Source organism: Xyrauchen texanus, chromosome 1 (assembly GCF_025860055.1).
Source record: "Xyrauchen texanus isolate HMW12.3.18 chromosome 1, RBS_HiC_50CHRs, whole genome shotgun sequence".
Lineage (NCBI taxonomy): Eukaryota > Metazoa > Chordata > Actinopteri > Cypriniformes > Catostomidae > Xyrauchen > Xyrauchen texanus.
Window position 1 is genome coordinate 61316905 of NC_068276.1, and position 23243 is coordinate 61340147.

At 38.1% G+C, this 23243-nt stretch overlaps 1 protein-coding gene across 1 annotated transcript; it reads left to right on the forward strand.

The window, feature by feature from the left end:
* The first annotated feature begins 3286 nt into the window (after positions 1 to 3286).
* On the forward strand, positions 3287 to 22295 carry LOC127649772 (rabphilin-3A-like). The gene is made up of 15 exons (XM_052135007.1): positions 3287 to 3432; positions 5872 to 6001; positions 7407 to 7490; positions 7671 to 7821; positions 9024 to 9206; positions 9389 to 9565; positions 13990 to 14069; positions 14872 to 14946; positions 15303 to 15412; positions 17751 to 17877; positions 17979 to 18035; positions 18636 to 18790; positions 21770 to 21851; positions 21974 to 22070; positions 22165 to 22295. Exons 1-15 carry the CDS (start codon positions 3299 to 3301, stop codon positions 22293 to 22295), a joined length of 1773 nt encoding a protein of 590 aa, XP_051990967.1. The 5' UTR covers positions 3287 to 3298.
* The last annotated feature ends 948 nt before the right edge of the window (positions 22296 to 23243 follow it).

Consider the following 23243-nt stretch of genomic DNA (forward strand, 5'->3'; position numbering starts at 1 on the left):
CCATGTGACTTTACCCTCCCTATCAACCCGGCCAATTTGGTTGCTTAGGAGACCTGACTGGAGTCACTCATCACGCACTGGATTTGAACTGGCGACACAGATGTGGGGATTTTGAATTTGTAGATATAAGCTCAAAAATAGATTTCTGTATGGAAACATTGCAAAAATTATGATGATAATTATAAAAATAATAACGATAATGCACTTTTTTTGTTATGTGGTTTTCTCATACCCAACAACACACATACACACATAAAAGAATAAGCCCAATAAATTAATAACAACTCTACACATAGTAAACAAAACAGAATAAATAGAAAAAACAATGGAATAAATGCTGTAAAACAGCAATTTCAGCATAGAAGAAATAAGCAATTAAGCAACTAAATAGAAAGCCAGTGGAGTAAACTGTAATTATGATATTGTAAAATGACATTCAAATTGTACTGTTTTTACCATACAGATACTACTACACTTCTAAACTGATTTACATAAATACTGGTACACCATATTAGTTTTTTAGACGTTAGAAATGATCTATTGTCATACAGGTTATGTGAGAGCTTTGGCCTTAGCTACACACTAGTACATATGGCAACATTTACTGTAATGTTAAAGAGCTGAGTATGTTTATTAAAACATTAAACTGTTGATTGGTCTTCAAGTATCAAAAGTGCTTTCTAAATTATTTGACGGCTGTAATAATTGGTTCTATACTACCTGAGTAATAGGTATTGCAAAGTCATCAGTATGTAATATTGCTTTGTGTAGTATCGTAATTGAAGAGAGCAGTCATAACAGTGTTCACTGATGAGGGTTACTATCTGAGTGCACTTTACAGGTGACATCTAGCATCTGTATCGGAACCATTTAGTTAATACTGCTGCTTGAATAAAATAATGAGCATTTCTCGGCAAAAATTACAATTCAAGTGTATTAAAGTGCACGATTTTTTGTGCAATTAACATACAATGCCACATAAGTGACTTGTTTTTATGACACAGCTTCTGGATTATGTGCATGTTAATACATGAGTTTAAATCATATCTGTTTCTGTTCACTGAATCGTTCATCACCACTTAAGACATACCGATTATCGGTTTGACCGATATTTTTAACCGATAGTCATATTTTTATTAGTAAAATGTAAATTTCTGTGTTATTTCTGAATTATTGATGCATTACTACAGATTTGTTGCTGCCGGATTTTGACTCAGAAGCAGATCTGTAAATAAAATTATACTTAAATGTTAATTAACTGCTTGTTATGATTTCTATGCCGATATATCCACCAAACAGGAAAAAAATATGAATATTTTCACTCATTTGTGTGAGGCAAGTGTCTTATTTTGGGCTTGTTTTCCAGACCATGTAGCTTTTTCGACTGTGCACAATAAAGCAGTTAACCTTCAAATGTTAGTGATTTATGGTTCACTTGTTATTGTGCCTAAAAGCAGAAATAAAGCAAGAATTAAAATTGGTGACCGAACACAACAAAGTCAGTGTTGTACTGGTCATTTAAAACCAATATCGGTCAATCTCTAATCACCACTGGTAATTCTAAACTGTTCTCAGGTCGTAATGCCATGTTTACATTTACTCGTGACTCGTAGCATTTTCACTGAATACTTGAACATTTTTAGATCAGGTTGCAGTAAGTTTTGCAAAGAGTGGCTACTCTCCATATTATTAGCCTTAATTCGCTCAAACTTGGAACATTATATATTTGTATGATGATCAGTAGGGATGCACCAATGTATCGGCTGCCGATTGTAAAAAAAACAAACAAACAAAAAACATCTACATATCGGTTATAAGCATGAAAAACTGATGGTTAATCTATAATGAATTATCATCACACTTTGTTAAAACTCTGTGAGTTCAAATGTACAATCCAGAAATAATGATTGTGCAGAATAATGCCACAGAATGTAGAAGGGTCGGCATTCCTAAGAACACGTAATATTTCATTTGTATTCTCTCTCGTTCTCATGTCAATGTGGACAAAAACAGCATAAACGGACGTGACAGTTGTGAAAGCGGCGCTTACTTATACACGATACATGACACGTTGAAACCAGCAGACATCAGTATAACATCCATTAATGCTGTATGATTGATTGAATTAAGATTGAAATCACTGTATGGCCTTGCACGATTACTGAACCTTAAAATTACATTTTAAAACAAAGTGTGCATTCAGAGCTACATTCAGCACTGTGTGAGCAAGCGGCGCCCTCTAGCGGTCTGGATAGCATTATCTATTGTCCATTCTACCAATATAAAACAACATTTAAAAGGGGTTTTTTGTTTCTTTGGTTAAATCTTTTTTACTTTTCCATAATGTGGTTGATATTTCCATGGAATTGCCCAACACATGCATGGTATAAACATGTAATCATCATAAACAATACATACGTGTAAAATGTGAGCTTTTTTTTTTTTTTTTTATATCGGCCAAACATTTTCATATTGGTGCATCCCTAATAATCAGAACATTATTGACTTATAATTTATTTATACTTGGCCAGGAACTTAAGATTATATTTGCACCTGACCATTAAGACTTAATTTCATATGTCTGTGGTCACAGGCTATTAAAAGATGCTTTTTGCTCACAGAGCCTGTGGACTACTTAGACATTACCCAAGAGACATGGAAAGAATCAGTGCACCACACCCTGTTGGCTAGTATGTAGTACGGACGTAAAGGCACATTGCCCAAGTAATGCCAATAAAAAAAGAACATGTGGAAGACTAATGCATTGAAGCAAAGAAGCCATCAGCCCAGTAATGTGAGGTTAACCTCAGGACTAGAAAAGCCTTCTTCTAACATAGAAATATTGTGAAGTCATGGAACATTCTCTCAGTTCATGATGTAGTGAGGTTAGTTCATGATTACTTTAATGCGCTATTGGCTAGATGCCCTTCAGTCACTGCAACTTCAGTTGGTGCAAACTACTGAAGTCATAGTTCTTGATTTATATTTACATTTATTCATTTGGCAGATGTTTTTTTTTCCAAAGTGACTTGCAAATGAGAAATAGAAGCTTACTTTGAAGTGAGCTTTGACAGAGTGAAACAGTAGTAAAATAGCTTCAAAGGTTGATCGTTAAACAGCATTTGCTGTGATGTATTTGTGCTTGAAACAGAATATTCAATGAAATAAATAAATTGTGCACAAAATATGCATCGAGTACATACTGTAAATAGGTTCATTTTCGATTTCATGTAGACTCACGTTTATTCACTCTTACTTCACAGTTCTCAGTGATTGGTTGACAATGACAGACGCTGTGATGGGCACTAAAGGTGTCCACGTGCAGTCTGGACCCGGTCTTGGAGCTGAGCTGACTGATGAGGAGAAGGAGATTATCAACAGCGTAATCGCCCGTGCTGAAAAGATGGAGGTGATGGAGCAAGAGAGGATCGGGTAAGATGAGAGATCACATGTTTATTGATTGTCAGCACCAGGGCTGGACTGGGAAGAGAAATCGGCCCGGGATTTTACATGGCAACTGGCCCAAAAGTTGTTGAGCGGGTAGGGGGATCTGGGTTCGTCACGTTTTGCGGCTGACTCACCGGCCCGCTTGGTTCTCCTGCTGGCCAGTCCGCCCCTGATCGGCCCCAAAGTGTGTCGGCCCACCGGGAAAATTCCCGGTATGCCAGATTGCCAGTCCAGCCCTGGTCAGCACACAATGCTGTCTGTCAGCCCTGTTGTGATTTAGTTTTGATGTGGCTAGTTTGAAGTTTTCTAGCAAGACAAAGTTCACAACTACAGTCAATCGACCCTTTTAACCCTTAAACACATACCTCTGGTCTTTAATGACCCGGGACCTAATTCCACCCCCCTGTTCTTAAACTACAGTGAATAATCAGTATCCCATATGCGTGTACTCATACATACATGTATATATATGACTTGATTTACATTTGACATTGCTATTTGATGAAGAAGCAACATGGAAGTAAACTATAGCAAGTTTAACACATTAACAGTATGATACAGTATGACTATTGCCATGTGGGTGTACTACTGAAAATATGTACGTTGTGCAACTATTTAGACTCAAAAAGTGCCTGAGAAAGTACATATGTGTAACTTAAGAGTAGCTTATGTGTATCTTATGTGTTATGTGTAGCTCAATATGTTTTTGACAGCCAGTTGCATCTCATGAAATTTCAGAGTGAAAGTAATGAATCCTGTTCTAGATCTGATCTGAAATTGGTAATTTTTAATAGAATAATAAAAAAAAAAAACTAAATGTTAAAATTGTATTAATTTCATTTTGGTAAAATTTTACACAATTCAATTTGATGGAATTTTGTTATTACATATACTGAAATGAGTAAATCTTCCCTTCTAATTCACAAGTTAATTTGCCCATATAATCTTTAAGCTATTAAGGTTAAGCTTATTTGGCTTGCTGTCCACGGAGGGGCTCGATGAAGCAGCTTCAACGTGGTATCCCCCCTGGGACTATTAATAGGAGATGATTAAGTGGGGCAAGATGCCTAGGGTAAAAGTGTTGGGGAGGTGGAGGGATGCTGGAAACAGCTGAGACTGAAGACAGGTAAAGAGCTGCTTATATTCTCTAACTGTTAATTGAAAGATTAGATGGACTCGTTCCTCCCGAAATTACATTTAAGAACTTCAATTTTTATCCCCTTTTTTCCCTGATTTGGAATGCCCAATTCCCACTACTTTAGTAGGTTCTCGTGGTGGTGCGGTTACTCGCCTCAATCGGGGTGGTGGAGGACAAGTCTCATTTGCCTCCGCTTCTGAGACCGTCAATCCGCGCTTCTTATCATGTGACTCGCTGTGCATGACACCGCGGAGACTCGCAGCATGTGGAGGCTCATGCTACTCTCCACGATCCACACACAACTCACCACACGCCCCATTGAGAGCGAGAACCACTAATCATGACCACGAGGAGGTTACCCCATGTGACTCTACCCTCCCTAGCAACCGGGCCAATTTGGTTGCTTAGGAGACCTGGCTGGAGTCACTCAGCACACCCTGGATTCGAACTCGCGACTCCAGGGGTGATAGTCAGCTAAATGTGCAAATCTTAAAAATAGGCAAAAATAATTTATACTGTGCAAAAATAATAATAAAAATAAGACCGAAACATTGCAATACATTTTGTGGTACTCTTTGTAAGCTAAGGTAGGGTGCAGATCTTTGTTTGACTACTGTAGTATATGTCCCACGCAGGGCCGTAGCTGGGTATTCTGGGGCCCCTAGCTGTATATTGCTCTGGGCCCCTTTCCTATTAAAAATACAGTTTGGAATTTGTTGTGGGGCCCCCCTGGACCCAAGGCTGGACTGGGAAGAGAAATCGGCCCTGGATTTTACATAGGAACTGGCCCCAAAAGTTGTTGAGCAGGGGCTGGTTCAGGGCTGGTTGATATCGTGGCACCATTTTGTGGTCCGTTCTGCATAACGCGGCGGCTCATTTTAGATTAACGCGGCCCATTCGGCCGGTTTCGCGGCCGACCCACCAGCCCGCTCGGTTCTCCCGACGGCCAGTCCGCCCCTGATTGGCCACAAAGTGCATCGGCCCACCGGGAAAATTCCTGGTATGCCAGATTACCAGTCCAGCCCAGCCCAGTCAGGTTCTTATATTCGGTTACTATTCGACAATTAAGTGAAATTCAGCTTGATGGAATTTTGTTATGAAATTGAAATGCGTACATTTAAAAAAATCGGGTGTATAATGTTCGAATCGAAAATAAATGAATTTAATAGGTGAATTTAAAAACATTTAATTAGTTTAACAAAAGAAAGTTCAGTACGTCTTATAGATTTCATTGAAAAGGTTGAAAGTCTGAATACTTGGTCCACACTCTGTTTTATTTACGTTAGACGTCTGGTGAATCGTCTGGACAACATGAAGAAAACAGTATGTGGAGATGGAGTTTCACGCTGCCTGTTGTGCGGAGAGCAGTTGGGTGCAGTTGGCGTGAGCTCAGTGGTGTGTGAGGACTGCAAAAAGGTGAGAAACATTATCTAAATCATATCTCATATTCATTCACCATCTAGAAAAAATGTAAGCAGCGTGACTATTTTGCACTAGGTGTAAATAGCACTCGCCACACAGCATGGCTATTTGCACTTCAATAGTCTGGTGGAAGCACAGAAATTGAAGACAAACTGTGTCTCGAGTGTTGCAGCAGTGGCGTGGGACGTAAAAACTCTGAGAGAGTGTTTTTTTGTTGTTGTTCAATTTTGTGTTACTATGATTTTACAACAAATTACCACAGTGATACTAATGTTACTGTAGTAAAACCATTGTTATTTTTGTAAGGGAAGGTTAGGATTAGGTTATGTTTAGGGGTTGGTGTAGGGTGTCTGTGGGACTGTAAATAAACACGCTGCAGTGATGCCCCTATAATGTATGTTAGGTGGGTTAGGGTTAATTAATAGTTAATTAATATTTAATTAAGGGTGAAAAGAAGCATCTAACTCTGTATGCACTCAGTGCTAGTATACTGCAAATAGCCTCTTCTATGTTTTAGACATAGACTCCTAGTTAGCTACGTAGGCAGCATTTTAAGGCATCATAGGTGCACTCCCAACAAAAGGTCTGTTCCAAAACGTTCCAAAATATTGTCTGAAAAATATCAATAAAATAGTTGAAACCTCTTTAAAAGCACCCAATATTGCACGCTACGTGCTGTATTTCAATGCTTATTAAAGTGATGTGACATCAGCGCTTCAAAATGATAACGGCAACCTATAGCAAACATTTGTAAATGGTTGAATTGTGCTTCTTAGTCATTTAAAGGGATGCCGAATTTTAGGGACCAACAACTTGCATTGTACAGAATAAAAGACACTCTGAATGTGAATAGTGACTGAGACTAACGTTCTTCCTAGACAACATCAGGGTGAGTAAATGATGACAGAATTGTCATTTTGGGGGTGCCTGGGTAGCGCAGCGAGTATTGACGCTGACTATCACCCCTGGAGGTGCGAGTTTGAATCCAGGGTGTGCTGAGTGACTCTAGCCAGGTCTCCTAAGCAACCAAAATTGGCCCGGTTGCTAGGGAGGGTAGAGTCAAATGGGGTAACCTCCTCGTGGTCACTATAATGTGGTTCTTGCTCTCGGTGGGGCGCGTGGTGAGTTGTGCGTGGATGCCGAGGAGAATAGCGTGAAGCCTCCACACGCACTATGTCTCCATGGTAACGCGCTCAACAAGCCACGTGATAAGATGCGCGGATTGACGGTCTCAGACGCGGAGGCAACTGAGATTCATCCTCTGCCACCCGGATTGAGGCGAGTCACTACGCCACCACGAGGACTTAGAGCGCATTGGGTATTGGGCATTCCAAATTGGGAATAAAATGGGAGGAAAAAGAAAAACAAATTGTCATTTTTGTCTGTTTTTCCCCCTCAGAACATGTGCACTAAGTGTGGAGTGCAGACTAACGCTCGGCCGCGGTCCGTGTGGCTCTGCAAGATCTGCGGTGAACAGAGAGAGGTGGGGAACTGCAAATATCATTATATCTTGAAGGAGGTGAACTAAACTGACCCTTCTCTAAGCCATTTGTCATTTGGCACCGTTCATGGAAATGTACAATTCATTCAAATGGGACGTTCTGTGAAGCATATCTAAGCGAGCACACATCAGTTATTTTATTTGCATCTTTTTCCACTTAAGGTGTGGAAGCGATCTGGAGCCTGGTTCTTTAAAGGTCTCCCGAAGCAGTTCTTACCCTCACCGATGCCCATATCCACAGCCAAAGAGCCCAGTCCACAGCGGACTCCTGCTGCTCATCCAGCTGCTATGCAATCTCAAGCACAGGTCGCAGGTGAGATGGACAACCAGTGATTTTAACCTTTCAACCATCAATTACAAAACACTGCAAATACTCTGTCAACCACAGAAGTTTGAGATAAACATGCTGATGTTTTAAGGTTCAATGAAGAGTCAGCCAACTGCTCGAGTCTCGCAGATTGCAAGAGATCTTTCTCGTTCATTTTATGCTTGATAGTACATGTAGGATTTAAGATATAAACTACCATTATATGAACAATGAACATTATATTCATTCTTTATTAGTGCTTTTTAAACAAGAAAGACATGAAAATATGAAATAACACAAATGGAGATGTATGTCGTGCCGCCACGTTATGCAGAATGGACCACAAAAAGGCGGATGTGCAGAAAAGGACAGCGACCTCCTTCTTTTCAGTTTCCATTACTTAAAGGGACAGTTCACAAAAATGTAAAATTCTCTCTTCAATTACTCGCTCTCATGGCATCCCAGATGTGTGTGACTTACTTTCTTCTGCAGAACACTATTGAAGATTTTTAGAAGAATATTTCAGCTCTGTCGGTCCATACTATGCAAGTGAATGGTGACCAGAACTTTGAAGCTTCAAAAACCACATAAAGGCAGCATAAAATAATCCATAAGACTCCAGTGGTTTAATCAATGTCTTCAGAAGTGATATGACAGGTGTGGATGAGAAACAGATCAATATTTAAGTGATTTTTTTACTATCAATCTCCATCTTTGAGCAGCCCCACCAGTAGGGGACTGAATGTGAAAGTGAAAGTGTAGATATTCTGTAAAAACTTACTTAAATATTGAACTCTTTCTCACCCACACCTATCATACCACTTCTAAAGACATGGATTAAACGACTGGAGTCTTATGGATTACTTTTGTGTTTATGTTCAGCAGAAAAAAAGTCACGCACATCTGGGTTGTCATGAGGGTGAGTAGATGAGAGAATGTCAATTTTTGGGTGAACTATTATTTCGTCATAAGGTTTCTAATGTGAACCATTAAATCAGCTCAACCTTTCTATTAATTTTCAGTTAGACCAGATTCCTAATTTTCAAAGTCTAATATGGCCAGACTACTTGACAAAGGGCAGACATAGTGATTTTGCCTCTGCCTTTAAAACAACTAAATGTTTTTGCAATATTCACCACATGCATCAATGACATCCATGATATATATACAGTACATCATGTGCCTAAATGTGTATGTTTGTCATATAGCTCCAGAGCCAACAAAGAATCCAGCACTTGCTCCAAAACCACCCGTGGCTCCAAAACCATCCACCCTTCCATCCCACTGTTCCGCAGAGGCTGATGGAGGCTCCCCGAACTCTCCAGTGGTGATAAAGAAGACTGTGAATGTTCATGCAGCCAGACCGCAGTCATCAGCCACAAACCAGCCAGGTGAGATCAAACCTGTATTGGTTTTGGCTGGTCTGGCTTGCAAATGGATGTTCTTATTGTTATTTCAGTTAATAACATTTTTTACATTTAGTTTTTGTTTTAGCTGCTAATGATGACTCGAGGTGAATACATACAAAATATTCCTGGAAGCATCAAAAGGGATTTTCATTTTTTTTGTCCAGCTGCTCAGGAAGCAGAGAGAGCAACCTACCAGTCCAGTAATGTGCAGGATAGAGCGCCCCCTGTTGACAGAGAGGAGGAGTGGTCTGCTGTCTACAACCCTGCAGCTGCCCAGCATCAGAGCACTCCACCGGTGGAGGATGATGAAGAGGCCAACAGCTACGACTCCGATGAAGCAAGTAAGACAAGCAGGTCTCTTCACTGACAATAACCACCACTTTACTCAGTTTTATAGTCTCAGTTTATGTTTTTGACATTTCCAAGCTTAACTACTGCAGCGACCTCCTTACCTGACAATGTTTTCAGTGCAAACACAGCTTTTTTCAATGTAAAGGAGATCTAGTTGGCTCTATTAATGAAGGCAGGTGGTAAATGGAACTTACGGTTTCTATATGATCTATAGATTTTCAGTGGATTGAGCCCCACTTTTAGACTTAAAGGAATATTCCGGGTTCAATACAAGTTGAGCTCAATCGACAGCATTTGTGGCATAATGTTGATGACCCTGGGTAGCTCAATGGTAAAAATGCTGGCTACCACCCCTGGCGTTGTGAGTTTGAATCCCAGGGTGTGCTGAGTGACTCCAGCCATGTCTCCTGAGCAACCATATTGGCCCGGTTGCTAGGAAGGGTAGAGTCACATGGGGTAACCTCCTCGTGGTCGCTCTATTGTGGTTCTTGCTCTCGGTGGGGCGCGCGGTGAGTTGGGTGTTTGTGCCGATGGAGAATAGCGTGAAGCCTCCACATGCGCTAGGTCTCCATGGTAACGCGTTCAACAAGTCACGTGATAAGATGCGCGGATTGACGTCTCAGATGCGGAGGCAAACAGATTAAGGTGAGTCACTACACCACCATGAGGACTTAGAGCACATTGGAAACTGGGCGTTCCAAATTGGGAGAATAAAGGGAGTGAAAAAAAAAAAAGTAAAAATCGTGGTTACATTGAAGCACTTACAATGGAAGTGAATGGGGGCCAATCTGTAAATACTCACTGGTTTAAAAGTATAGACACAAGACATAAACAATATCCACGTAAACATGATTTAGTGTGATACAACAATTTACTAGCCTTTTCCGTGTGAAATTATAGCCAATTTTACAACTTCAACAAAAGTCAACAAACCCTAAAATGCCCCCCTCCTCCCCTCCCATTAAAAACCCCAAGTATTATAAAGTACTCCATGTGGCTTGTGCGTTACTCCCAAACCAACAACAAGCATCTCCTCCTGTATTTTGCCGAAGAAATTCAATTTAAAAATTCCCATCACAGTGTCAACTTCCAGCACATCTCAAATTCTGTGTTTAGTAGGATTCTCTGGGGGAATTAGATGTTTAGATGAAATATAGGCTGTCTCGTTTGGAAGCATGCAATAAAACAAGACAGCCTCGATGACGTATGCGGCCAACAAACATGACCTCCGGAGGATGCATGCTTCCAAACGAGACACAGCCATAATCGCTGCTTCCTTTGTCACTATGCTAAAATTATGTGTATCATAAATACACACGATTAAATACATTTTGTTATGATTTTTTTTTTTCTTTTCTATTTGGCGAAATTACAGCTTGGTTGGACATGACGGCCAATAAAAATACTCTGCACACAAATTATATTTACCTTGAATTTTCATTCGTCTTCAGACATTCAAACAACTCATATTTTATCTCAAGTATGCTCTCCGTGGACACTTTTGTCCACTTGGTTAACAAGTACTATAACTTTTGAAAAAAAAAAACTTTATAAATTGTTTGTTGTGTTGGAAATGAGGCACAGTCATTATTTTTTGAAAAATATATAACAATTATTTACACAATAAATATCGAAATTTATTTTCAATATTGCAATAATAAAATATAGAAATATTTGTATTCATTTCATGGTTCGTTTTTTCTCTCTTTGTTTAGATTATCATAGTGAAACATGTAATAGTTTGCATTTTTATAATGATAGTTTAATATTAAAAGATATTATATAATTTAATAGTTTAATATTAATATTAATAGTTCATAGTTTAATATTGAAAATCCAGGTTTGGGACAAGACTAAAACAATAAAATCTAGACATAAAAGGCATTTGAAAAAATACCCAAAATAAATAATGAAGGCCCGGTACATCGTTTCCAAATTGAGTTTTAATGAGACCTTCATATAGCACAAACAAAAGTAGATATAAGTTCATTTTAATTAAACAATAAACGGCATTGTTTATGACAAATATGCCCCCCCCACATGGCCCCCCATGTGTTGCATACCTTGTATATATGTTTTTTGCACCTCTGTATATTCCCTCTTACTTCCAACCAATGTTGTTCTATTCAACATCACTGCTTCTTTTCACTGTGTTTTTTGGGCAGTCTGCATCATGTCAACGTGGCGAGTCCCTTGCTTGGAATTTCAGTTAGAAAACATGTGCAGCTATAAATAGCTTTTGTTATTCACTTCATTTTTCTCTCACTGCACTGCCGAGCACAAGATGGCTTTGATCTTATCTAGTGCTCTGCAGTTCAGTATGATGCAGCAGTGCATCTGTATACAGACTACTGAACGTGTACAGATGCATTGAGGACGCAGTGCCCAAATACACACACTGTGAGTTAATGAAATCATTATAGTCCATATATCAAACCTGTGACAGTGGAAATCAGACTATCAGAGACTGCTGATAATACAGTCTGCAGCTGCATCACATGACAACCTTTCTATTACAAACACTCATTTGAAGAATGTGAAGTCATCCAGAACCTGCCAGGTGGATCCAGCCGCCTCACAGCCAGTCAATGACATCAGAGGGAGCATTTTGTATACAATAAAAAAAATTATAAAAATGTACAAAAATGTGCCTATTTTGAGATTCACACATTACAATTTCATAACAAAATTCCATCAAATTATATTCTGTAATTTTAACTAAATAAAACTGATAATAAATATAATACAATAATAAATATAAATAAATTATATAAATATAATTTAAAATTTGTATATTTTTATATTATAAAAATATTTTATAATATAAAAATATTTGGATTTTTATTTGTATCATATTTTGGTTAAAGGCTACTTGATGGAATATTGTTATGAAATTGAAATGCTCAAATCTTATTATTATTATTATTATTATTATTATTATTATTATTATTTGAGTGTATTAAGGACACTGTTTTAGGCAGTTCTCCAATGCATCATAGGGAGATTATCATGAATTATGTCAAGAAAAATAAAAAAAGGTTATATTTTGTATTTTTGTAAATGTAGAACCATTATGATTTTAATTTCGTGACATTATTTTCTCGGACAATCGAGCACATTTTAGAGTTTATGTTTAACTTTTCCTTTTCCCAATCAGTGATGATTCTCATCACTGTAACAGTCCATATAAACTCTATTACAGTCAAAAATATGTATGTACAATAACATATTTTATTCAAATGTGACTGTCATTAAAATAATGTCACAATGTAAAACATCCTAACTGTCAAAAAAATAGCCCTCTAATAAATATATAAATATATAAATATAAGACATTTATAAAATAAATACTGTTCAATTCTGATGAGCTCTGAACGGCTGAATCATGTTTGAAGATATAAACGTAACCGTAACGTAAACGTAACCTTTTGGCTGAATTTAAAGAACACAAACTTTGATTGATTTGCGTGCTGCAGAGTGTGAAGTTCAGTCATGTACATGCTCAGAGTCCGGTGTGACCGCAGCCTTAAACAGGTACCCACGGTGGGTATATGGGACAGCCCTGCCCACCTTTCAGTTGCATTATTGGTTTAATATTCCTTTTTTCTCGTGGGGTTTCAGGAACGGTTGTCTGACTGGTCAGAAATTGAAAATCATTCTCCAATTTCCCTGCAGCAGCTGTGGGATTATCTGTCTAATCCTGCTTCTCTGGATTTTGGAGAGTTTTTGGCCATTTTTCTGTTTTCATTTCTCAACAGTAATGAACTGTAAACATGACATCATACAGCAGACGGGGTATTTCCAGATTTGTTTTTAAAGGGTATTAATTATCAACGTTTGAAATGCCACATGTAGGAATTTCTATTTCTGTATATTTCATTATATTTAATAAATATATTTGAGAAAAACACACTTTACCCAGTATAATGTATACTGCATGTACTGTATATATATATACAGTGTGTGTGTGTGTGTGTGTGTGTGTGTTCATGGTGTGTGTGATATAATTTGTGGTTGGCATTTCACATTCGAAAAAATTATTTTAAGATTTACACTTTTTTATTTCATCACAAAATTCACACAAAAAAAATTCAAATAAAAAAACGAAATATAAATGTAAATATAAATATGAATATAAATGTTCAATTTGATGGGAGTTTTTAAAAATGCAATCAAAATGTGTGAATCTTAAAAATAGTCTAAATTATTTTATGGCAAATGTACATTTTAATCTTTTTTTTAATTTTATTTTAAATTTTATATTTTATGTTTGCAAATGTTTTAACAGTATCAATAAACTATTTATATTCAGTGCTGAATTTGGCCCAACCCTGATATGTGCACATTATATGTAAATGATGGTTGTTGCAAAATCTTGATTCTTCAATGCAATGTCTATATTGTGTTTGTTTAGCCACTCTTGGAGCGCTGGAGTTCAGTTTACTTTATGATCAAGGCAACAACAGCCTCCACTGCAGCATTATCAGAGCAAAGGTAACTTCAGTACTTGTGTGCAGTTGTGCAGAACAAATGCTTCACTAAAACACAAGTCTTTTCAACTCTATAGTCTTGTCTGATGTCTTTGTGGACTAAACAGACTCTTCTGTATGTTATTGTGTTATATAATATACATTATATTATAGGATGTATTAAACATGCTGCATACCCTCTTTTTATCTAATGCATTTTGACTAAAGCAAGAAGTTTTGTTCTGTGAGGCCAACAGTGTGTGTTGCATATGTACTCCTCCATAATGACAACCCAAGCCCAATGGCATGTACATAGCTATAAATGTTTTAAATGTTTGCAGAATTTGAGATTTTAAGGAAGAGTTCACCCTGAAATGAAAATTATGTCATCATTTACTCACACTTGTGTCGTTTCAAAGCTGTTTACAGTAGCTTTTCTTCTTCTGTTGAACACAAAACGTGATTTTTGTTTTCTCAAGAAACTCCTGGTTGAACATCCGTGTCCGTGTAGTTAAAAACAGACGGGGTGTGGGTCCGTTATGCACAAGAAAGCACCATCAAAGTATCACAAAAGTAGTTGATATAACTTGTGTGCTGTATTCGAAGCCTTCTGACGTCATACGGTAGCTTTGTGTGAGGAGCGTTATCAAATTTAAGTCGTTATTCACTGATAATCTGTTCAGTCCCCATTCACTTTCATATGGAAAAAGCAATCAGGGTATTATTTTTTTGGGGTGAACTCTTCCTTTAATTATATTGCACTGTGCATAATCTCTCTTATCTCATCAAATGCTGATAAAAGTATATATTTCTGCTTTATCTCTTAGGGTTTAAAGCCAATGGATTCCAATGGACTAGCAGATCCATATGTTAAAATGCATCTGTTACCTGGTGCAAGCAAGGTGAGACAGAGCTTTAATGTAGTACTAACGTAAGACTCTTCCTATACACCAGCATTATCAAATATAAATAATTTAAAATCATATATATAACGTTTATTACAGTTATAATTCAAAGTGCTTAACAGTAGGTTTATCACCATTTTTAATCACATTGTTTTGCCTTCACTGTCCTGCTGCATATTCAGTGCAGTCTCTCAATTAATATGAGGTCATAAAAATGACTTGCATAATAATTATAATATAGAAAGATGTTAAATAGTTTGAGATGAAGATTAGCACACTCAGTGGTTCAGTTGTACTTTACAGCGTTACTATTCTACGCAGTTCATTAATGATGCGCTTTGTTTTCAATGCAGTCAAACAAATTACGCACGAAGACTCTTCGGAACACTCGTAATCCGGCCTGGAATGAGACGCTGGTTTATCACGGACTGACAGATGATGATATGCAGCGCAAGACCCTCAGGTTTAAGACTACTTTAATACAAACACCCCCTGTACCCCCATCAGTGAGACTTAATTAGTCCTTCATCAACACCAACCCAGAAATATGCTCATTTTAACTCCTATTATACTAGATATCATTGAACATCGTCATTAAAATTACAAAATTGTGTTAAGAAGTTAAAATGATCTAAAGCAAAATTTTGTGTGAAAGTGAAGTGCAGTTTTTTTTTGCATGTTAATATTTTATTTTGGCTTGTAAATGGAGATCAAACAATGTACCGTAATTTCCGGACTATTGAGCGCACCTGAAAATAAGCCGCACCCACTGAATTTTTTAAAAATTATTATTTTGAACATAAATAAGCCGCACCTGTCTATAAGCCGCAGGTGCCTACAGGTACATTGAAACAAATGAACTTTACTCAGGCTTTAACGAAACACGGCTTGTAACAAAAATAAATAGGCTTTAACGAAACACGGTGTGGCAGCGGGGGCGTGGGCAAGCGCCCGTCCGGGAGAGAAAAGCGGTAAGCGCGCTTACATCAAGTGCTGAAAAGAAGGACACGTGAAACAGGGCACTTGACGTTCCAGGTAAGGCTTTTAATGGCCACAGCAATGTTTACAATCAATTTTATAAAGTTTCTCAGTTCTTGGTCTTCTATGAACCAACACTAGACTGACGTGTGTCTGTCACTCACTCACTCTCTCTCTCACTCTCTCTCTCACTCACTCTCTCTCTGCTGCCTTTTTATGCCGCTCTCCCCATGCTTACTGAAATTAGACACAGGTGTTAGACATTAGCTCAGGTGTAAGCGCCCTTACCGCTTTTCTCTCCTGGACGGGCGCTTGACCACGCCCCCGCTGCCACACCGTGTTTTGTTAAAGCTTATTTATTTTTGTTACAAGCCGTGTTTAGTTAAAGCCTGTGTAAAGTTAATTTGTTCAGTGTACCGGTCTAATGGTCTAATGAAAGCTTCATGCCGCCAAAAAACTGAGCACGTCACAGAATGTTTTTTTTTTTTTTTTAAATAAAATTTGAAAGCGGGAAAAATCCATATATTAGCCACATCGTTGTTTAAGCCGCGAGGTTCAAAGCGTGGGAAAAAAGTTGCGGCTTATAGTCCGTAAATTACGGTAATGAATTAGCGGCAGCACTAAAATATAGCGCATGAATTAGCAAAACTCAAAAGTAGCAAATTGCTTCTCATGAAAATGAGCTTATATACGTTCAGTTCCCGCCTATCGAAATAGTACGGTTATAGCGCCACTTAGCCGTTTAACTTTATGGATGCACCAGTGGGTCTGTGGGCGGGGTCGAATTATAAGTTTACCCTTAAATTGTTAAAGTCCTTGTTTGCATAAGTCACTCATATTTGGTATCATTTCAAAGCTTAGAATCTGAACTTTTCAGACAAAACCATACATTTTGCATTTATGTTACATAAAATAACAAAATAAACCAGTGCGTCACAAACGAGCGCCACCTAGAGGTGATGATGTAGAAATATGCGTATGAATATAAACCTTTTTCACATAGCACTGATATAGACAACTCATATATCAAATGAATCTCAGGAATGTGACTGTGCAGTTTATTTTGTTGACCTAATACCACATTTTGAATGATTATTAAAAAAAATCATGAAGTGAAATACGATCTCTGTAAGCCTAAAAATGGGAAACGTCTTGTATCGGCTCCGATAAGTGTTTCTGTAAGCCCCAAACAGCCACAGGCTCTATATCAACTCTTACCTTTGGTTGTTTACTTTAAAATAAGCCATTTTGACTTGTCTGTGAGCTTGCTTGCTTTTAAGTTATCTCTGAGACATACAGCAAAAATGTGCACGCCAGCAGAAAAATAATGAAAAACAAATCATCTATTCAACTATTGATGATGAAATGCAAAACTGAGGATCTCATCTTTCCAACGACACCTAGATTGAGCTTCTAGTCCACTCAGAGGCCGAGATATTCAATGAAACATTGAGAAACATGCATGTGATCCAAAATTTGAATGGATGTCTACTGCGAGAGTGCTCAGCTGCATTAGAGCGCCACCTACATTTCAGATCTGTATATTGCGATGAAAGGTGATGGGGGGAACAATCTTTTCCTAGTTCTTGCTGCCATCTAGTGGAGGCAAATACAACTCTTTGCAGTTTGATAAAGCAAAGAGAACCAGAATTACATGCTTACATATTTAGGGAAAAATATGCTTATCATTGCAGGCGTTAGCCAAAAGAAATTGAATTTAAGTCAGATTTTCTGCTTTCTAGGTTTTACAATACAAAATCTAAACATTTCCAAGTATCTCCTGAAATAAATAAGTGATTTCAAACGTATTTTTGTTGGTGCAGATTATCAGTCTGCGATGAGGACAAGTTTGGTCACAATGAGTTTATCGGAGAGACCAGAGTTGCCCTGAAGAAACTCAAGTTCAATCAGAAAAAAAACTTTAATGTGTGTCTCGAGCGAGTCGTCCAGGTGAGTGCTTCACACTTATACACATACAGGTGTACACAGAACAGGTGAACATATATTCATATCAAATATGTTGGCAAACCGTTCGGCCTCTTTTTCCATAGACAAAGAGAACATCGACTGCTGGTGGTGCCCGAGGAATCGCCCTCTATGAGGATGAGGTAAAATCAGCCAGTATTTATAGATCGAGAGCAAAATAATATAAACAACTAATAGTAAGAAAGCATCTATGCATTGTACGTGTGCGGTCCCACTGAACGCCCTTGGCAGTAACAAACCTCAGTACTCAAGAGGGTGATAGAGATACGTCTAGGTTACGGATGTAACCTCCGTTCCCTGATGGAGGGACACTAGGGGTCTCTCTTGAGCACCCAGTGTCGCTTTTCAGACACAACGTCGAAGAGAGCGACAGACGGGGAACGTCTAGGTTACGGATGTAACCTCTGTTCCCTGATGGAGGGAACGAGACATTGTGTTGGAGAACGACACTACGTGCTCAAGAGAGACCCCTAGTGTCGCTTCTCCGACACAACTTCGAAGAGAGCGACAGACGGGGACCCAGATGCATCGCCCCGTCATGTCAGTAATTGACCTGAAAGACAAAACCGACTCTGGAAGAACCTTTTAAGCTAACGTCCAATATACCATCCATTGTATAATGTATTGCAGCACATAAAATCCAACTTTGCCTTCACATACTTGAGTATGCTTCAGGCCCTGTCCTCCACAACTGTGTTTTTGTGCATGTTCAATCTCTCTAGTCGGGGAAGGATGGCGGTGAGCTGGAAGAGAGAGGTCGTGTGCTGATATCCCTCATGTATAACACTCAGCTGGGTCGTCTCATTGTTGGTGTTATACGCTGTGTGCACTTAGCTGCGATGGATGCGAATGGATACTCTGATCCTTTTGTCAAAATGTGAGTCTCTCTTTATCAAACCCAATGTTTGTGCAGCACTTTTTATAACTTAAATAATTTAATAATACTTTAGGACATTAGAGATCATAAATAGCTTCACATAAACACTACCAGTCAAACGTTTGGACACACCTAACTCCATTATTGGGGTGGCTGTGGCTCAGGTGGTAGAGCGGGTCGGCCACTAATCGCAGGGTTGGTGGTTCAATACATAATTTACCATCTATAAATGGAATTAACGTTAACTTAAAGGAGGCATCTTTTCAAAGGTCTAAGGGTTCAACATTGATATGCGATCTCTGTTTCACGATAGCAATGCTCCAGAAACAGCAATTTAGTTATTTGTGCAGGAGTACAAATGAAAACATGCAATATAAAAATGGGACTTTTATTATGAAAACACGATCGCCAGAAGAATCCAGTTCAACACACTTGGGTCAATCGTCCATGACAAGCGTTCATTTAAAAACATCCAATAGCACGTTTTGTCCATAAAAGTGATAAATCTGAGAAATGTTGATATAGTCTCCATTGTTTACATGAGATCTCTCCTGAATGAATTACCCTTCATCATCGTTCTTCAACAAACTGCAATCTGAGCAGCATTCATGTTGTAAAACTGAATATGATCTTATATATTAGAGTCTCATAAACAAAACCAGCCCGTCTCCAAAGTCTATTTATAAAAATGGGGCGTAGTTTCATTCATATTTGCCAAGCAGTGCCGTCAGATTTTGTGCCGTCTTGAAAGGCGGAGCCTTAATTTGACTCTGTACGCTTCCAGCGATTGTACAGAGATAAAAGCTCACAGGAGCCTAATTTTTTGTGAGATCATCTTCAAATTTGAAACGTAACTTCTTTAGACTCGTGGCTTTGAGAACATTGTATTTCTGGGTTGTCTTGCCACTTTTATTATTGTTTTTTTAGATTCTAAAAACATATTCAGCACAAAATATATCCATTACTATAAACTTCAGCTTCTCTAACTTAAAAAATAACAACATTTATTGATACTGAAACTTGGGAAATAAAGCCCAAAGTGTCTTCTTTCAAACGATACTACAACTGTGTCCATACTCCAAAGGGTCCCGTAAATACAACCATTTAAGTTCAGGTGTGTCATTTTCATGGTTTGTGCTCAAAGGGTATCAACAGGTTAACTGATTAATCGCAGTTTTCTGTGATTAATTGCGATTAATCTTGGTACATTAAAATATCATTCAAAATATATTGCCTTTATCTTAAAGAAATTGGTTAGATATCATTTATTTTAATTATTTATATATGTACATAAAGTTAGAAGATAAAGTTAATTAGAGTCATTTTTACAAGTATTAATCTTCGATACAAATACATGTTTACATGACATTTAATCAGTGGACAATTTGGGAAAAACCTTCTCGGATTTCCAGTGGACCTTTTTAGGAAGAGGATCAAATGGGCAGATTCAATTAATAAAAAGCTTTATTGGCAAGGTAAAGCAAACAAAGAATGCATTAGATGCATTAGAAGACACTATACAGACAGATATAAAACATATTGAGTGCTGAAGTTTAAAATCTTAAAACTGTTGTTTTCTCTGGCTGCCGTTCAATCTCTATCACGCACACGCTGGGACACTCGCGTTTTCGATTTTGACGCTGTTTCAGATGACAGTGAGTGAGTGTTATGACAGCTTGACCATTTCTCTCCCATACCTGGCTGACTGCTTGCGGGTGAAGTCTCCATTCTCCATACAGTTAATCCACTCCGGTGTTTATGCCCGGGATGTGTGTTGTGTTTCATGAATGGGGAAGCTCGGTTGACGCGCACGCATGGATAGCAGAGCGCAGTTTGGCTTCACAGGCCCCGCGAACATCCTTGTCCCACATGAAAAGCGTATTTAGCGCTCATAAAGTGAAATGAATGTAATAAGGTTGCTTCATCGCGTGACGGAAATGCGCGAGGACGTGTCTGACATGAGAGTATTAAAATAAAGGTGCATCTTTAAAAAAAATGTCTATATCGATATTTACGCATTGTATCGATATCATTGGATCGTTGGTTATTGCATCGACAACACATCAACGCCTACTTAACTTATTACATCTGTAGCCCCGCCCAGTAGCGTTTGAGCAGTGAGATGGCAAGGAGAGAGCGTGTCAGTCAACAGCCGAGAGCCAATCAGAACAGTGGGTGTATACTGTCAAGTCTTAAAGGAGAAGTAGCACCAAAACCGAGCGTTTCTGACAGAGGGGCAGAAAGAGGGTGGAAAATATTGTTTCAACTTGTCCCTCAATTATAAAAAAAAAGCCACTTTCCATTAAAGAGAAAATTGAGCCGGTCCATGAACGTCTGAAAGTATAGCCACAACACGTAAACACTATATCCTACATGTTATTATGGCTGGAGTGTCATAAAACACTCTTCCATTGTAAGTGCATCCGCGTCATTTCGAAGGGGGGCGGGTCAAAATAAGCTGTTGATTGAGCTTTACCCAAACCCTTGTGTTGAACCCAGAATATTCCTTTAATAAGTGCCATATTTTGGGAAAAGTTTACAAATGTCCCTAATTTCTCATGGGGAACAAAAAAGCCTCAAGGACCCATAACTTCCGCCATGGTGGATTATCCTGTACAGTGAAAATTTGGGAAAACCCAAATCTACAAAACTCTTCTTCTACTGAACCGTAGCTCCAATTGACTTGAAATTTGGTGCACATGTGTAGAATTGACGTCTTTGAAAAAGTTACCAAGCAAAAATGAATACGATACAAAATGGCTGAAAGGGGCGTGTTTATGTAAATGTCCACATTTTATCAATATATACGTGTCAATAAATCAAATGTAATTTTGACTGATGGTTTTTCAAACCTAACATGCTTCAAGATGACATCACTCTGAAGTGCTGCGCAAAGAATGGCTCACATTCGCCCTTAGGGGGCGCTACTGGCCACTGGATGTGATTATATGAATATGTTTTCATGTCTGATGGATATAGATGTCTGAAGCCTGATATGGGGAAGAAAGCGAAAAACAAGACCCAGACTAAGAAGAAAACGCTGAACCCCGAGTTTAACGAGGTATGAAATACGTGGGGCTGTTTACACATTCGGGGCGTTCCCCTTTGTGCTTGTTGCCTGTATGCTGTTATCATGTTTCTTGGATGAGCCCTGCTCTGTCTTGTGAACTCTTTCTTCTGCAGGAATTCAGCTATGACATTAAGCATGCGGAGCTGGCCAAAAAGACTCTCGATATCTCAGTATGGGACTATGACATTGGCAAATCTAATGATTATATAGGTAGGACCGTGGTTACATATTGTATATGATGTTTCATGGACAAACATTGTAATAAAACATCACTTCTGTAGCCTCAATGTTTCTCTAATATCAGGTGGATGTCAGCTGGGAATCACTGCCAAAGGTGAGCGCTTGAAGCACTGGTACGAGTGCCTGAAGAACAAAGACAAGAAGATTGAGCGCTGGCACACTCTTCTGAACGAAAACCACATCTCCAGTGATTAGAAGCGTCAAGCTTTCTGCATGCCTTAGACAGTTCACTTCCCTGATCTGTACCTGCTCTTTTAGGTAACTCATAGCTGCCATTCTCCACCACTGATTGCATTTCCTGGGCAAAACTGATCCTATTCACGTCCGATTGTCACCTGAGATGCTTTCAAAATATTTGGTGATGTCTGAAGTTCTTCTACCCACTATTATGAATAATAATAATATCACTGATGTGCAAAACAACAACTGCACTGTCCAATGCACCCAGTCAGGACAGACACTATATGTCATTTGATAGAGGATAGAGGCACAGTCTGTCCAATATGTTGTGCTCTTGTGCAACGCAATTATTCTTTAGAGGACCAACAAAATTTCCTCAACATTTTCAGATAAAAACAGTTTTTTTATTTTTTTATTTCAGGTAAATGAGTTCATAGTTCATGAAATTAAAGTTGATTTATTAAATATAATTAAAGTTAATTAATACAATTTCTAAAAGTGCGATGTCTGGCATTGCTCAATAATATCAGCCAGTGTTTCTTTAAATAGCTTTTTTTTTTTTTAACTGTCATATTAAATACGAACTCAAAATTGTTTTTGCCTATTTTTAAGATTCACTCGTTTCAGTTTCATAATAAAATTCCATTAAAATAAATTAATAAAATATTATTTTTTTATTTTATTTTGTTAAAAATTACTCTTTTTTTATTTTTATTTTTTTATAAAAATTTTAAGTTCAATTGAATTGAAACGAGTAAATCTTAATATATATATAGATATATTTTTATTATTTTTATAATTTTTTTGTATGGTGCCAACACTGATTAAAGGGACAGTTCACCCTAAAATGTAAATTCTCTCATCATTTACTCACCCTCATGTCATCCCAGATGTGTGACTTTCTTTCTTCTGCAGAACACACGTGAAGATTTTTAGAAGAATATTTCAGCTCTGTAGGTCCAT